An 18,128-nucleotide genomic window follows, 5' to 3' on the forward strand; every position below is an offset into this window, starting at 1 on the left:
CCCTGTTCAGAGTCCACTCAATGTGGACTTGCTAGTTCGAACTAGCAAAACGCTAGTTCGAACTAGTTTTTAGTTCTAGACGCGTTAGTTCGAACTAGCTTAGTTCGAATTAACTAATTCGAACTAAGTTAGTTCGAACTAACTTTGTAGTGTAGACATACCCTCAGTGACATAGCTAAATACAAGGTGAAACAGATTGTTTAGCACAAATTGTTAACTCATACTTCAAGCTCTGTCTTTCTCCCATTAGAAGTTGGGCTACTAAAAGTTACTGCCTCAGCTATCTTGTATTTCTAATATCCTTGAACCAACATGGCTGCCACAAAGCTATATACAGAGATTAAATGGATACAGAAACAGAACTACTCTTGCCTCCTTTGAAGAGAAAGGTATCTTCTAAGTAGCATCATAAAATATACTATTCAGTTTTCACTTTTATCTTAAAAATGTAGTGGTGATCCAGCTCCCACTAATGCAAATGCAGAGAAGCTCAGGCTGGCAGAACTAGGCTGGGTGTGAGAAAGTAGATGAATCTGTGGCTCACTTTCATTGAGTCATGGTCTATATCTACACTATCAAAAATAAGACCTGTGATGTAGGGCCCTACCAAATTCACGGCCATGAAAAAGATTTCATGGACTTTGAAATCTGATTTTACCCTATACTATACATATTTCAAAGGAGAGACCAGCATTTCTCAAATTGGGGGGTCCTAAAACAAAAGGGTCTTGCAGTGGGGTTGTGGTACTGTCATCCTTCCTTCTGAACTGCAATCAGTGCGGAGGAGCTGGGGAGGGGCAGCTATTGACCAAGCATCCAGCTGTGAAGGCAGCACTGCCCCCCCGCAATAACACAGAATAAAGGTAGCAGTACCGCAATTCTCTCTACTATAATCTTGCAATACCTCAGCCAACACACACAACTCCTTTGTGGGTCAGGACCCCTACACCATGGAATTTCAGAATTTAAAATAACGAAAATTATTTTTAAAATCCTGTGACCGTAAAATTGACCAAAATGGGTTGTGAATTTGCTAGAGTTTTATTAGTTAGTACATTCTGGTGCAGTTCTGATGGTGATACCAACCGTGGAAGCTGTAGAGTGTCCTGGTCTGCTTATAAGCCTTTTACCATGTCATCTATCCCTGTTAGACAACACACTAATAACAATACCTAAGTCACATTTAATATTACATCTTTAACCACTTCTACCAGCAGTACAGTTGCATTAGTGAATTATAGATTTTACTTTTACCAGTGATGACAAAGCCAGGAGTAAATATACTACACTGTAAAACACATCTCTGAGTATACTACTGTAAGATCTGTGTGGCAATCAATATTGTTCCATCTGAGCAGAATAAATCGTTCACTAATGACACCATGGGCCAACTCTTCCACAAGGCTGCAGCTTTTCTTCACCCATGATCTACAGGATTTGAAGGCTGAATACCTTCCCTTCCTCTGTAGCCCTCCCAAACACCGCCTTCAATGAAAACTGCCAGAGGAAACTCTACAAAGTTAACTTTTCATTTCCTGTGGTCTGTCCCTCACCCACAGATTTTACCACAAAATGCCTTGATACTACTAGTTTAAAAAAAGTAAACTTGAATATGGTACCCAATTATGTAGGATATACATCCTTAACAGACTTTTTCAAGTGTCATGTCTTTTATGAAACTTACTAAATGTCAACATATGAAGCCAGAATTACTTAAGGAAACTGAAACTGGTAATTTTAGCAAGTTAATTACTGTTTTAAAAAGTTCACTTTTCTTGCCAAAATAGCTTTTTTGAGAAAGATAAACACAATACGCTATTTGAAGATACAATGCTATAGTATAAGATGTTATACCCAGTCACGAGAAAAGTATTCAGGACCTACTAATTAGTCAGTCTTCCTCATTTATGGGATAAAAATATTCTTATAGGATAGCCAGTACCTTTTGTACAGAGTACAAAATCTTTGATTGCCATACCCAAGACTATCTCTGTATAAAATATTTATAGATTAAATGAGACAAACCATAATTTGTTACACAGGCATAACGAATAGTTTTAGAGGGACGTGCTATACAAATGGATGGACATTAAAAAACAGAAGCGACGAGGAGTCCTGTGGCACCTTATAGACTAACTGAAGTGTAGGAGCATAAGCTTTCGTGGGCAAAGACCCACTTCGTCAGATGCATGTAGTGGAAATTTCCAGAGGCAGGAAATTTCCACTACATGCATCTGACGAAGTGGGTCTTTGCCCACGAAAGCTTATGCTCCTACACTTCAGTTAGTCCATAAGGTGCCACAGGACTCCTCGTCGCTTTTGCAGATTCAGACTAACACGGCTACCCCTCTGATACTTAAAAAACAGAAGTATTTCAAAATGAAATACTTCTAGTTAGAGTATTAGTAATATTTTTCACAATTGGAAATATTGATTTTCCTACTATTTTGAAATCAATTATTTAGATATATTTAACCAAATATTACAAACAATATTCTTTGTTACTAAATACTACATTTCAATGAAAAGGTAATTTTCATTCAAAACCCATATCTACTGCTTTTTCAGTTTAACCATATACAGTCGTTCAGTTAATGTGAATATAAAATAAAAACTCCATTTACAAATATCTCTGTAACAGTGTTAAAGCAGCAATCTTAGGGTAAGTTTTAAAAGTAAATTTGCTAGAACTGAGAAAACTTAAGTAATCACTAAAGATGTTCTTTGCTCTCCATTAATTAAGGATAGTTTGTGGTCTTTAGTGATGAACAAGAACACTGACTTCCAGAAAAGGAGAGAAAATTACACTGGAGTTTAACATGCTGTGCCACAAATGACAGTACCTAAGAGGCATTGCCTTGTTCTTGTTCCATTCATTCCCTGCCTTTTCTCTGATCAGAATTTGTTATATACTCAGGAAGGATAGGAAATTGGTCTGTTGTATTTAAAGTATTTTGACTTAAAAAACCCCACATTATTTACAGTGAACAGTTTGGGATGCATGTCTTATCTTCCAAAAACATTTTAAAATTATATTTGAAACATTTTAAAAATGTATTTGAAACTTTTTGATAGTAAATAAATCATCACTAGCAGAAGACAGATGAATATTCCAGTTGTGGGTGAATCCATTTGAGAGAAGCGTACTTAATCAGTCAACTGTGGCCTTCACTGTAGCTATCTGTATTTCCAGATGTCACTTCTTCACATAGCAAAAGTAGTATTTCTTCTTGTTGTGGAACAGGACTTTAAGATTAGTTATTTGTGTACAGTTTAAAGATAGTATGTTCTAGAAGATAGCAATGGAAATCACTTGTCATCTAGTTTCTTGTCTAGTACAAAATTGTAATTCATACACACTATTTCTTCTTTAGTTTATTAAATCCCAATGTACGAAAGTCGCCTCTGCTGGAAAAAAGATAAATCCACAAGTCGGAAGAAAGAATGCCTTCTATCCTTGACGGGTAACTCTCTCTCTCTCTCTCTCTCTCTCTCTCTCTCTCTCTCACACACACGGCTCCACAAATAATACAATCTACTTGCCCATGGCGAGTAGATTTCAACCCGGAAGAGCCGGGTTCGGGTGATCTGCGCATGTGCAGAACGAGCTGCACATGTGCAGATCGCCGGACAGTGCGGCTGGTGAGCAGGGCTTGCCACGGTTCGGCGAGCCCTGTATGTACACACATACTCATATACAGGGCTTGACAAACGGTGGCAAAAGCTGCTCCCCAGCCCCACACTGCGCATGTGTAAGAGCCGCGTTGCACATGCGCGTGCTGCCGGTAAACAGGGCGTGCGGCTGAAATCGACTCGCCATGGGCGAGTAGATTCTATAGTTTGTCAAGCCCCGTATATATATATATATATAAAAATAATGAGATCTAAATGATCTGTACAGTATTTCTAATATTTACATACTGATGTGACCTTTCTTCACTGTACTATCCAATTCATACATTTTCAAAACTGAATAAAACTTCAGAGATCCATACAAATAAAGTTCAAGTCCTTAAAGATGCACGGGCCTTGTCAAGTATTTCCTTTCTGATTTTTGGGTAGTTTGGGTGTGCTTTTAGGACCTGTTAAAGACAAACACAGTTTAAAACTAGTTATAAAGCAGCCTAAAATGTACTGTCATCAGTTATTTCAGTCATCATTTTGAGCTTCATTTTAAATCTTCTGATAGTCTGTAGCACCTTAATTTTGTTTATAAATACATATGATATTCTATAACAGCAGATCTACAAAAGTAATAAATAGCTGTATCAAACACTATCTTGTCCCTTCCACCCATCATATGGACTTTGGGGAAAACTTCAAGGAGAAACTAAACAGCAACTCCAGCTAGCAGGAGCACCTGCAGAAGCAACCAAACACAGACCACTGGACATTCAGAGAACTTTCTAGTTTTCACTGGATTTTCTTTGCTCTGTGCTGATTGGCTATTTGTGCCAGCCCCCTCTCTCTGCTTTCTAATGGGATGTGTCTGCTCTGGAGCTGGAAGGTGTAATTTCCAGTTTGAGGAAACATCTGTATTAATGCACAATATGGCAGCACAGGCAAGCCACTCAAGTATGTGCCTAGACTAGAGCAGTGTTTCTCAATCAATGGTATGAGTACCCTTGGGGTACTCGAGAGAAGTCTGGGGGGGTATGTCAACACAACTGAAATTTGGAAAAAACTGAATTTTTATTAAATTTACAGCGCTTTATTATTTTTGCACTTTTTACACCCAAAAATGTCATCATCCACCCGGCTACGATTAAGTTGTTTAAACAAATGTGTTGCAATGGTAGAAAAAATTGTGTGTGTCTGAAAACTGTAGGTACTGGGGGTACTTACCATATTTTTTAAAGGGGTACTTTATAAAAAATGGTTGAGAAACACTGGACTAGAGTGTTGGACAGGATTGTTATTAGGGCACCTAGCCCATCCCACCGCTCTAACACAATCCATATCTCTCCTTCACTCCACCGCAGCCCCTTCCCCTCTTCTCTGCTGCACTGTCCCCCTCACATCCTTGTCCTTAATATCTCCTCCCTTTACTTTTCTTTCCATTTAGCTCATCCCTTCCTAAGTATCTGCCCCCACCCAAAACAAAACAAAAAGCTTTAACATGAGCTTTGCTGACACTGTTCACTTGGCTTCTCCGCTATATTCCTTTCTTCAGTCCTGTGGATCTTGACAGCTTAACTCCTTGGGGCATGGACTGTCTGCTAATCAATTCAGTGAATAGTAGAGTAAGACCCGATCCTGTTCACAGGCTCTGGGGAGGCCACATACTTGTCTGAGCTGGGGGAAGGTGGGGGCGGGATGTCCTCCCACTGCTGGAAGCAGGCTGGGGACAAGGGTGCCCGCACACAGACTGAGGAGTGCCTCACAAGGGCATGCCTGCCCGCTTGAGGCACCACCTGCTTCCGGGGACAGCGCTGCCAAGTGCTGGTGTGTGTGCGGCCCCCATGGAAGGCCAGGCTGCTCCAGGCCACTCTCCCACCCATGGGATCCCAGTGTGGCTGGACACTTCCCATGTCTGCTTTTACCGGGGGCGGGGAGAGGAGGAGGAGGGGGAGAACATGGTCCCCTCGGCACCTCTTGGCCACTGTTAGGGAGGGTCTGCTGTCCAGGCCACATACGGCCTTGTTCCTGGGACATCACCATCCTGTGCCCCAAGGACTGTTGCTCTCAGCTCACAGAGGAGGGCAAGGCCTCAAGGATACTTTCTGCAGGGATGACTGACCACCTCTCCCTCTTTATTCTTCATAGCCAGACCAACCATGATTAAGGGGCAATCACCAGCAGGCGAGCCAGCCGCCTGACACTGAAGGTGCCGCAGGTGCCAGAGGGTCCATGAGGACCTCATGAGGGGACACATGGCTGTCCTCTGGGACATGCAGCAGACCCTGGCCCAGAAGGTCTGGGATGACGCCCAATGGCAGACCCAAATGTGGACCGAGCTAGTGCAGAAAGGCTGCAACGTGTGTGCCACCATCCAGGAGATGATGGCATACCCAGCTCCTGTCCCTGCTGCCTCCCCCAGCCACGCCTGATGCCGCTCCAGCTCCCCCTCCTGCTTATCCCCCTGTTGTCTCCTACCCCTGAAGTCGCTGAGGTCCCTGGATGTGAGGTGGAACTTCTAGCCTGAATATCTACCAAAATTATGAGACTGAACATATTTCTATAGCTAAATGCTACATAATTTGTAATTTCTGAATCTGAAAAATACAGAAGTAACTCAATGTCTAAAAGAAAGCTATTGTAGAGCACACAGTTAAAATATGAATTAAAAGTTTACCTTATGACAAATATCAATTGCTTCAACGTATCTCTTTGCTTTCAAGTAATTAAATGCCAGCTTGTATCCTGTAAGCAGTACAAATTCCTGTGACATATTATGCTTAAAATTAAATTAAGACTAAAACATGACATTCAAATCGTGAATATCCCAATGGTCAAGTTTACTTAAAAGAAAAAAGTTGGAATAACTGTTTGCTAAGTTGTCTCCAAAACACCCCTCTGAAACAGATAACTCTAAAATGAGTTTTGAAGGCATTTTAAAATTAAATAACTTATCACCAGCTATATTTATAAACAGAAAAGAAAATTTACATTCTAAAATATAAAGTGATAACCCCTAAGTCATCACATCATCCTTCTTGACTTTTCACACTGGGCTAGGAGTCACTACTTTGAAACCACCCTTTTGATAGCTTAGTTATATTAGGTAAGGACGCAAAACTAAAAAAAAAATCCATAATAAGAACAGAAAACTTGTTTAGCAGATTATTTTCTTGGTGGAACTCACTTTTCCCACAGTCAACATCTTTGGGCTGTGCCCCTTGCAGGAAACATTAGATGTAGTTAACATTTGTCTCTGGGGTTATGTCTACACTTCAGGGTTTTTGTGCAAAAACAGCTGAGCATCCACACCTCAAGCGTGTTTTTGTGCAAGAAAATCTACAGTCAATCGACAGAACAGAGGGCTTTTTGCAGAGTAGGTATCCCTCCCTCTATGAGGCATAACACTCCTTTTTGCACAAGAGTTCTTGCACAAAAAGGTGCGTGTGGACATTCCACAGGGGTTTCTTGCGCAAAAAGCACCTATCACAAAAAGCACAGGTGCTCTGATAGCCATTCTGCGACTGGCTATCAGAACTTTCTTGCACAAGAGTGTCCATGTAGTATGGACACTCTCTGGCTACATCTACACTGGGTTCCTTTGAAGTAGGAATAAGACCCTCCGGAAAAGGGCACTTTTTCCGGAGGATCGGGGCCAGTGTAGACGCTCTTTTCCGGCTTTTTTAAAAGCCGGAAAAAAGCGGCGGACATTTTTATTTAAATGCCGCGGGGGATATTTAAATCCCCCGCGGATTTCCCTACGACGACTGGTGAAATTTACATGCCCCTTCCGGAAAAGGGGCCAGTGTAGACGAGCCCTCTTGGTTTTTGAGGTGTGGACACGCTTTTGTGCAAGAACTCTTCTGTCAAAGGCTTCTTGCGAAAAACCGTGCAGTGTGGACAAAGCCTGGGGCACAAGGATTTGGCCACACCCCTTCAGTCCTCACTTCTCTTTACTATTGCTATAGAATTTGAGGTGTTCTACGGTTCTTCAGAATATTTCTCCACAGATAAAGCATCTGTCTTTTGCCTACCCCATTTTGTCAGGTATAACATGACAGCTGGGGAAGGGGGAAGGAATACAAGGCCAATAGAAAGGAACTAAAGGGTCTGACCTTGTTGAAAATCAATCCCCCCCTCTCCCTCTCCCTCTCCCTCTCCCTCTCCCTCGACAAACCACTGTTTCTACAGCCAGTGGCTCCATGCGCCCTATTCACCGGCGCTGCGTGCATGCGCAGTGCTAGTCTGGTGCATGCGCAGTGCGGGGCTGGCGAGTAGCTCTCACCGCAGTTTGTCGAGCCGTGTGTGTGTGTGTGTGTGTGAAAATTCTTGTTACCTAAAGAAAAGAAGAACGGGGAATGTTCTGCATACTGCTGCCACAAGAAAATGTTGAAAACAGTGCTTGCATTGCTTAAGACAGGAAAGCTGAAATGCTGTTCTTTCTCTGAAAGCAGAGAAGCTGCTAAAAGGACACAAGGAATAGCAAAGATCCATAATGACATGGGGACTAGTCTGATATTTTCAGGAAAAGAGGCATAGCCCAAATATCTCCATTTGGGGTTGAGGGCAGAACCCAGAAGTAAAGTCTATGGTAAATAATTTCCAAGAGAGCCATAAGGAAGTCTGTAGATCTGAACATTCTCTGTAAAGCTACCCTACATAAGCAAATGGATAAAAGCTGACCAGTGTGTACACTGCACCGTTATTTTGCGGATAGCTTATTCCCAAATCTGTAAATCTCATTCTACAAGAAATAACGCCTATTCCGAAATAGCTATTTCAAAATAAGGCGTGTGTAGATGCTCCACTGTTGCTATTCCAAAATGGCCCCTCACCAGGGCCATTCTAAGTTATTCCTCTCCAGTGCCTCCTGGGCTTCTAAACTGAGAGAGCACGTCTACATTAGGGAAGCCTGCTTCAGACTAATTTTGAAGCTTTCCTGCAGTGTAGATGTGCTTTTTCAAAATAAGCTATTAGAGTATTTCTTCCGGAATAGTTTATTTTGAAATAAGCATGCACTGTAGACATGCCCTATGTCAGCTGAAGTTTCTACCACTTTTTTTAGTATTAATTCTACTGCCCGAGTATTCTAAACTTGGTATTTGTGTACATAATGAGAAATAGAAGCATATACCAATATTTTCAATTGGCCATGATTCAATTGTATACAAGGTCATATCTATTTTAGGCTTTTTTAAGACGCCGTGGTATGGTATCTAGATGCCAAATGACTTCATAAGTTTGCATGTTTGCTCCACCCATGATCCCAAAATATTTCAAGAAAATTCAAGGGCAAATTCTATGCTGACCTCAATGAAATCAACACTTCATTTGGGTCTTTGTCTATTGACGTAGCTTCTTCAAAATGTGATTATTTGAGCTGAAACTTTATGCCACCATCCAGGCCAGCCCCTCACAACCTGGAACCCGTAGATTTTATTCTCCGTTCCATATTTTCTCTTCCTAGGAAAAGATCTTCAAGGAGCTTTGGCGAACGACGGTTACCATTTGAATAAACTAAAAAAACCCCAACAAATAGTCTTGCAGCACCTTAGAAACTAGCAAATAAATTAAATGGTATCATGAGCTTTCATGAAAGTTCATGATACCATCTACTTTTTTTTTTTTTTAGTTTCTAAGGTGCTGCAAGACTGTTGGGGGTTTTTTTTAGGTTTATTCTATTATAGACTAACATGGCTAGCCCTCTGAAACTTTTGGTTACCATTTGATCATTCTTGTTTATTGCTAGTATGAAAAATGAACATTTTGGTAATCTCATTATCTTCAGAGAAATATGTTCCCAACTTCCAATCTGACTTCTTTTTCTATTTGGTTTCTTTTTTAATCTTTAGGACCTTTAACAGCTTTTCTTGGTGCACTGTGACCTCCCCTATTTTCTGTAGCCAAGCACATACAGGGGTACCAGGAATTATTTTAGATAACCTGCCTAAAATATGGTTACTCATCTTTGTAACCATTGTTTTTTCAGATATGTTTCTCATATCTATTCCAATTGGATGCATGCACTCTGGATCCATGGTTGCCAGAAAATATTTATCCTATCTGCTATCCTTTGGGTCAGCAGTGGAGCCCCATGGAGTTGTGCCGGTGACCTTGCTGACTCAATAGCCGCTTAGTTCCTTCTTGCCAGATACTTCGACAGTACTGGAGGTTAGTGGGTATGGAATAGATATAAGCAACACAACTCAAAGTATAACCAGTACAAAAGTGAGTAACCATTTTTTCTTTTGAGTGTTTGCTCATATATATTCCAACAGAGGTGATTCACAATCTAGGAGTGAGAGGTCAGTGTCAGAGCATGATTGACTCAAGGAATGCAGAACCAAAGGCCACTTCCTGTCTAGACTGTTGCACGATGGCATAGTGCAATATGAAGGCACGTACTGAGGATCATGTCACGGCTCTGCAGATTTCCTGGTGGGGCACCAGAGACAGGAAAGCTGCTGAAGAAGCGTGTGCTCACAGAGTGCGCTGTAAGATGCGGTGGGGGGACCTTAACCAGATCTAACACATGCAGATACACACTGATCCAAGATGAGATGTGGTGCAAAGAGACAGGTAATCCCTTTACACTATCTGCCACCGTCACAAATAGCTGTGAGTACTTGTGAAAAGGCTTGGTCCGGTCGATGTAGAAAGAAGTGAGGTCTCTGCTCCCACGAGTGCTGGTGAACACAGAGAAAAATTAACTGTCCATTGTGGAAATTGGAGTGCAGTTTCGGAAGGAAGGCCAAGAGAGGGTGAAGCTGAACCTTGTGCTTGTGGAAGACAGTACATGGGGGTTCCAATTTCAGGGAGTGAAACTCCGATACCCCCTGAGCAGAGGTAATTGCAACCTGAAAGGCCACCTTCCAGAAAAGGTAAAGCAGAGAGCACATGTCCAGAGGTTCAAAGGGAAGATCCATGAGTGCTGAGAGGACCAAGTTATCCAGGCAGGGACAGGATACTGAGCCAGCATATGAAGTCTATAACCTTGAGGAAGTGCCCAATGAGGGAGCTCAAGAATACAGAGCAGCCAGCCTCTCTATGATGGAAAGCCAAGATGGCCATTACGTGTACCTTCAACCATGAAATCACTAAGCCTTGCTGCTTCAGGGACATCAGGTACTCCAACACCTTAGGCTCAGATGCGGATAGAGGGTTTAGTCTGCACTACAGGCACCAACACGAAAAATTGCTTCGACCTGGCAAAGTAAGTGAACCTAGTAAAGGGCTTCCTGCTGCTAAGAAGGACCTGCTGAACTTGATCTGATCAGGACACAAAGCCTCCACACCATTCTGTGGAAAGAGTAATGGTCTGGGTGACAAAGATGCCTATGGTCTGCTATGATTCACACAGATTTTATTGATTTATGTATTATTATCATTAACGGGGTAAGAATGAATAAGAATAAGTGTGGATGTGATATGATTATGGAGTGGACAGAAGAGGCCGAAGGCAAAGAGGCAAAACATCAGGAGACCCGATTGCACCAAGTGACTATGGCACAAACAGGAAAAAAAACAAGACTAAGGAGAATGACAGTTTGTGTGATACCCAAAGGAAAGTCTTATTCAGCAGTTTCAGAGGAAAGTTTTACACAACAGTTTCTTAGTGAATCAACAACAGAGCTGCTGATTAGAAGTGTATGAGGGTCCTTCGCGCTGGGGCATCAGTGGAGACTAATCATCAGAGAAGCTGAGGCAGCACGTGCACCACCGGATCTCCAGCCTCTTCCAGCTACTATCAGGGTTGGCCATGTGATAAGTACACTTGTGTGAGTATGCTTGAACAGGGGAATAGAATATATCGCAATTACATATAAGCGATCTTAACATTTTTGTCTGTTGATATATACGAATAAAACTAATATAAGAATACTACTCTCGTGCCCTCAATCCTTCAGCTCTCCTCTATAAGATCCCTGCCCAAAGAGGGGATCACCCACCCACAGAGAGGCAGATTTGTAACAGGTCTTGTATAATGAAGTTCGGGAGCAGAGAAAGCGGAATCAGTAGCTCTACTGACAGCTTCAAGAGAAAGGAGTACCAGTGCTGATGAGCCCATGCCGGCGCTATCAGGATAACATTTGCCCTGTCTCTATGGAGCTTGAGGAGTACCTTGTGGACCAATGGGAACAAGGGAAATGTATATAGGAGGCTGGTATGCCACAGTATCAGAAAGACAACCGCTACCGACCAGGGCTGAGGTTCTGCAATGAGCAGAGGCAAGGGCACTGTCAACATAGCAAAGAGGTTGAGTTGGGGAAACTCGCACTTTCAGAAAATGGTTTAAATAACATCTGGTGGACCTGATGGACCATTTGTGGGCAAAAAAACAGTGGCAGAAGCTATCCATCAGCAAATTCTGGGTCCCCAGAAGTTATAAAGCTCCCAGGTGAATAGAATGGGCTATGCACAATTCTCACAAACGAAGGGCTACTTGGCAGAGGGAGATGACCTGATGCTACCCTGTTTGTTGATGTAGTATCTGCCACACACTAACCCCGAAGATGTGGCAGGAAGGTGAAATTTGCAAACATTAAGGTGATTTGTCTGCTGCTCCCATCAACTATGGGGTGAAGTCTCAGAGTGAGCCCCCAACCCAAAGCAGATGCATATGTGATAAGAGAGAGCAATGATTGTAGGACAGAAAATGATACACCGACGATCTCCGAATGGGGATCCAACCCGAAATGGAAGGCAAGGATCACATGAGGAGTCACTATGACCACAATGTCCAAATTGTCGCACCATGACCACCATGTCCAAGACTGGAGTGGACAGAGGCGGAACCTGGCACATGGAACTACGTATATACATGCCACCATTTGGGCCATGAGTCTGAGACACATCCAGGTTATGGTCATTGGGAAGTTGGTGAGCAACCACAAAAACTGGGTCAGCGCTTTGACCTGATGCTCTGGCAGAAATGCCTGGGCCGCAGTGGCATCGACCGCCACCCCTATGAATTCAATATGTTGCACAGGCACGAGGATTGACTTGTTGGAATGAGGACCAGGCCCAGTCCATGCAGAGCATCCCGAGTGAAGGTGATATGAACCTCTACCTGCTGACTGAAGTGGCCTCATAAGAGCCAGTCAGCCAGGTAAGGGTAGACTTAAAGACCATGCCACCTGAGGAAGGTTGCTACAAATAGCATACATTTGGTGAATACCTGAGATGCTGCTGAAAGTCCAAAGGGGAGGGCAGTAAACTGAAAGTGGTGGTTGCCACTTTCAGAGGCAGCTCCTGTGAGTTGGTTTTATCGCTGTATTGAAGGAAGCATCCTTAAATTGAGGGTGGCATACTAATCTCCAGGATCTAGGAAGGGGATAATGGAGCCCAGTGAGACCATATGAAACTTGTGAGTGACTATAAATGTGTCGAGCTCTCTGAGGTCCAGGATGGGCCAGAGACCCTCCTTTTGCTTTGGGAACAAGGAAGTATCAGAAATAAAAATCCCTGCCCCTGAAGTCCACCTGCACCTCCTCTGCCATCCCAAGATCAAGGAGTTTGTGCACCTCCTGGAGAAGGAGATACTCGTGCAAGGGTTCCAGAAGAGGGACAGAAGGGTACGGAATGGGTTGGAGTAACCCATTTCCACTGTCCAGAGACCCAGTGGTCGGATGTGATGGTGGCTCAGACCCAGCAGAAGGAGAAAGTCAGTCCTGGAAGGGAAGAGGATCTAATGCAGTCAGTACTCTGTCCTCGGCTGTACCTTCAAAAGGCATGCTTAGACCTCAAAGAAGGTTTTGATTGACCCTGATTGTTACTGGATCATTGTTAGGATAGCTTAAGTCACTGGTACCTAGACCACCTTCATGAAAAGACAGCCTTGGGTAAGGAAAACAGCTTTGTGAGGACTGTGGGTTGGTGGTCTTACACTCCATCAAGGGGATGTGCATGCCCAAGGACTTCATAGTATTGTGAGAGTCCTTGAGATTATGATAAGAATTAGTCTTCTCAGCAGAGTCTTATGGCATTGCAGTGGAGATCCTGCAGGGTTTGCTGGATCTCAGGGGGAAGGCTCAATGGCTGGAGCCAGGTGACCCAGCACATGACTATGCCCAATGAGATGACTCACCCCACTGAGTCCCCAGCATCCAGAGAGGCCTGAAGATAGGTGCAGGAGACTGCCTTGCTGTCCTGGATCAATGAGGTTAACTCATCCGGAGAGTTCTGGGGTAACAAGTCCCTGAATTTAATCAATCAGGGTATGTCTACACTACCCCCCTAATTCGAACTAGGGTGGTTAATGTAGTCATACGAACTTGCAAATGAAGCCCGGGATTTGAATTTCCCGGGCTTCATTTGCATGTTGCCGGGTGCCGCCATTTTTAAATGTCCGCTAGTGCGGACTCCGTGCCCGCGGCTACACGCGGCACGAACTAGATAGGCTTCCTAGTCCCAACTATCTAGTTCATGCTGCGTGTAGCCGCGGGCACGGAGTCCGCACTAGCGGACATTTAAAAATGGCAGCGCCCGGCAACATGCAAATGAAGCCCGGGAAATTCAAATCCTGGGCTTCATTTGCAAGTTCGTATGACTACATTAACCACCCTAGTTCAAACTAGGGGGATAGTGTAGACATACCCTCAAAGTCCCAGGAGTTATAACAATAATGATTTAGGATAGCCTGCTGATTCACTATCTGCAGTTTAGTGTCCTTCAACATAGCCTCTGGGGCCTGGTGACCTTGGTGCACTTTTTTATCTCCTCCAGAGAACAAGATGGAGAGTGGGTAAATAAGTATTCAAACTTATTTGAATGGAACAAAGTACTTTCTCTCAATTCCCTTTGCAATTGGTGGGATAGAGCAAGGGTTTACCATAAAGTCTTGGCTGTGGACAGGATGGTCACTGGGGCCTGGCTCGGACTCGGTAGGGATGGGGACTTACCAGCGTAAATTTGTCCAAATTCACTGAGCATTCCATTGGAATAGAGGCTGGTGAACCTGAGCTAGAAGGCCAAAGCAGTGCTGAGCCCATTGCCACCAAGGAGGTAGTTTGTGCTGAGTTTAGTTTCCCTTGAGGCTAAAAGCGATGATGGGAAGACCGCTCAGGGACTGACACTGTATACTGCACCTAGAGCAGGGGTGGGCAAGAGGCTGCCAGTGGGCTGGATGCGGCCCACCAAACCACTGGATCCAGCTTGCAGCCACCTCGCCAGTACCCTTAGGCAGAGAACAGCTCACACTTAAAGCCAGCTGTTCTCCGTTTTGGATGGCTGGGAAGGGAGGAAGGACACTTCTCATGCTGTTCCTGCCCCCCAGCAAAATCTCTTAGCTCCCATTGTCCAGTCTCTCGGTTTCCGGCCAGTAGGAGCTAAGAATTTTGGCTAGGCACTGGGGTAGTGTAGGAAGCCTTCTCCCTTACTCCTCGACCCCCTCCCACACTCCCTCTCATGCCCAGAGTGGAGTCTGCAGCAGTCAGTCTGCCTAAGGTTGCAGCTGGTAAGTGCCTCCCAGCCAGAGCCTGCCTCTGGCACTCCACCCCTCTCTTCCCCAACTGTCTGCCCTCCCCCACCCACATATCCAAACCCTCTGCCCTCTCCTGCACCCATACCTCCTCCCAGATCTGGCACCCCAATCTCCTGCCCCAGATCACAATACCCTCCTACCCTAGGTCACATTCCAAAATCCTGCATCCCAGTCCCCTGCCCTAGGTCACAACTGCCTCCTTCACCCAAACTCCCTCCCAGACTCCATTCTCCCTCCTGCACCCCAATCCCTTACCCCAAGCTACCTTCTGAAGCCAACCTCCATCACAGACCCCGAATTCCTCCATTAATATCCTGGAAGAGTGTGGCCCTCAACCACTCTCCAAAATCTTGGAGTGGCCCTGTAGCAGGAGTCCCCACTTAAGCCCCTTGGTCTGGTACACCGGCTGGTCCACAAATCAGTCAACAAGCCTTCTGGTGCAGTCACTGGTGCTTTTATTGTAAGTTCCCACCACCTTCTATTTACAAAGTTTACAGTCCAGACAGCCAGCTCCTCTCTCTCTACCTGTGAGCACACTGAGCCACACCCTGGCTCCTTAATCCTTCCTCCCCCCTCTGGCTTCCTTCCTTATAGCCCTCCTTCTGAGAGACCCAAAGCTGCTTGTGATAGCCTTGCAGGCCTGGGCTTGCTTAGCTGTTTCCCCTTAGCCAGGTTACCATAGCAAAGCTCTGGCTTAGCCAGCAGTCTGTCACGGGCCCCCATCAGAAATTACTGTCCACCCTTGACCTAGAGGCTGCACAATGCTGAAGTGTTGATCTGCACCGGAACTGATTTTGAGAATGGCGTCAGGAAGAGGACCAGCAAAGAGCAGGTGCCCAGACCAGTGCCAAGACGCCCCACCCCTGCAGCATAAAGTGGTAAGAGGCTGGGAGATGCACATTCCAGGGAACTTCCACACTCCAGAGATCAGTGCTGATGGGTCGATATGGCGAACTGTGGATGGTAAGGGAATGGCTGGAGTGATGAGACACCTCGAACCTGACAATCTACTCGGCACAGAGGGTCTTGAATGGGAACTCTTTGAGAGGGCTAGCTGTGACATCGATGCCACAAGTGAGCCAGATGCCACGAGTCAGACCGATGGTGCTCATCTGAGCAGTACCAAGACCCTGAGCAATACTGGGACTGTCATGGTAGGCTTCCCCTATGAAATGTGGTGGGGAGCAGGAGCCCTTTACCAGTTTCTGTTAACCGATAACCAATAGGGATGTTAAGATAGCATGTAATTGAATAATCGTGTAACCACATCAAATCTGACTGGTTACATGACTATTCAATAGTCCCTGGAGGTGGGGCTGGCAGCCAGTGTGCTCCTGGCCCCTTCTCCTGGGGAGCCCCTTACCAGCCTGCACTGCTGCCTCTCTATCAGAGGCAGTAGCATGGTATGGCAGGCAGGAGCTGGTCCATGTGAGGAGCAGTTTAAAAACCAGCTCCCTGCACAGACCAGCTCCCACCTCCCACCTGTATCAGAGGCAGCAGCACAGGCAGGCAGCATCCCCTGTCCATGCAGGACCTGAACTCCCCCAGGAAAGAGACTGCCTTTCAGCAGCCCCTGTACGTAGGGGATCCAAGTTCCCTGTGGACAGATGTTGCTCCAACTCAGCCCCTGTCTGCAAGCTCAGAACCCACCCCCGCCAGACTGAGACTGCTTTGGAGCAGCCTCCCCTAACCTCTGCCATGCTGCTGTCTCTGAAAAAGACAGAAGGCTCTCTGGTGGGAAGGCTCTCTATGCGTACCTTCCTGATCCCCTCAACCTCCATGCTGCTGCCTGTCTACAGGGAGCCTAGCTTGCTGCTGATAGGGGCTGCTCAGGGGGGCTGGCAGCAGCCACATACCCCATGTGTGGGGAATGGGAGCCTCATGGGCAGGGGGTCTTCTCCAGTCAGGCTGGAACGGTCCCCCGCATGGGATCCCGCTTAGTTGGTTAACCAGTTAAACAGTAAGGACACCTAATGTTTAACTGGTTAACCAGGATTTTATATCCCTACTTAAAAATCTAACTTACGTCACTCAGGGATATAAGAGAAACACCACCCTTTGATCAGGGCAAGTTCCAGTGACCTAAGTGCCAACCACACTGGCACTATGTTGGCTTTTGCCTCTCACAGAAGTTAAGTAACTATGCGAACAGGAGAGTGCTCTCCCAGATGTGCTACAGTGGCATAGCGCGTCTAATATAGACCAACATTTAGCGTGGCTGTCACCAACTAAGATAGCCTTCTGACAAGGGAGGTTTGAAATGTGGTGAGCCAAGCATGTCTAGCCAGGCTAATAGGCTCTCCAGAAATATAGGAGGAAAAAGGAAGACAAAAAAAGTTAATTGAAGTAATTCTATACTAAAACAAGAAGCACTACCTAAAAGAACAGCTATAAAACAAATGGTGGTACATACAAGTCAGACACTATCTCTGCCTGCCACTGAAACATTAAGAGACAGAACTGAGGGCCGTTCATCCATGCAGCCCTATATTCCCTCAGTGTGCAGTGTGGGGTTGTATGGAATGCATGCACAGGCTGAACACTTGTAATGGAAAATCTCCAATCAACAGCTCAGAAGTTCATATGCACTCCTGAAGAGGAGCACCTAGAGGAATACTGCTCAAAGAACTGTGGCTGCAAATTGCTGGGTGTCTTGTCAAAATGCCAGTTCAAACTGACATCTCTTGCCACGAAGGCTTTCCCAATTACTATAATGTAGAACTCTGAACAGCTGAATTTCCACAGAATGACAGAGAAGATATTTTACTTATATGGAAAATTAAATGCAGTCTTATCAATCAAGAGCCCTGTTTCTGTTCTTTTATACTATCACAGGATAAAAATGTAGGTTGTGTATACATACCTATTGTTGGATTTGTTTGGTTTCCATACTTCCAGGCCATCTCATAATTTACAGCTGCATCCTTATACGCTTGCTCCTTTTCCATTATGTATCCCATGTACTCATAGGCTTTGCAACAGGACTACAAAATATAAAAGTTTACTATATATTTCCAAATTTAGAGAG

The 18,128-nt window shown here is 44.8% G+C and overlaps 1 protein-coding gene across 5 annotated transcripts in view; it reads right to left on the minus strand.

Annotated features, from left to right (window-relative positions):
- Positions 1–2,249: 2,249 nt before the first annotated feature.
- Positions 2,250–18,128, minus strand: part of TTC21B (tetratricopeptide repeat domain 21B) — a 126,936-nt gene continuing 111,057 nt past the window's right edge. For 4 of the 5 annotated variants that reach the window (XM_006124791.4, XM_006124789.4, XM_075933527.1 and 1 more), the window contains 3 exons: positions 17,964–18,084; positions 6,296–6,363; positions 2,250–4,082 (listed from right to left, as the gene is read on the minus strand). In XM_006124791.4, coding sequence (XP_006124853.2) covers positions 4,005–4,082; positions 6,296–6,363; positions 17,964–18,084 — 267 coding nt within the window. In that variant the 3' untranslated portion in view covers positions 2,250–4,004. Of the gene's footprint in view, positions 4,083–6,295; positions 6,383–17,963; positions 18,085–18,128 lie in introns of all 5 variants that reach the window. The other variant, XM_006124790.4, reaches the window with a different exon arrangement.

Source organism: Pelodiscus sinensis, chromosome 7 (assembly GCF_049634645.1).
Source record: "Pelodiscus sinensis isolate JC-2024 chromosome 7, ASM4963464v1, whole genome shotgun sequence".
Lineage (NCBI taxonomy): Eukaryota > Metazoa > Chordata > Testudines > Trionychidae > Pelodiscus > Pelodiscus sinensis.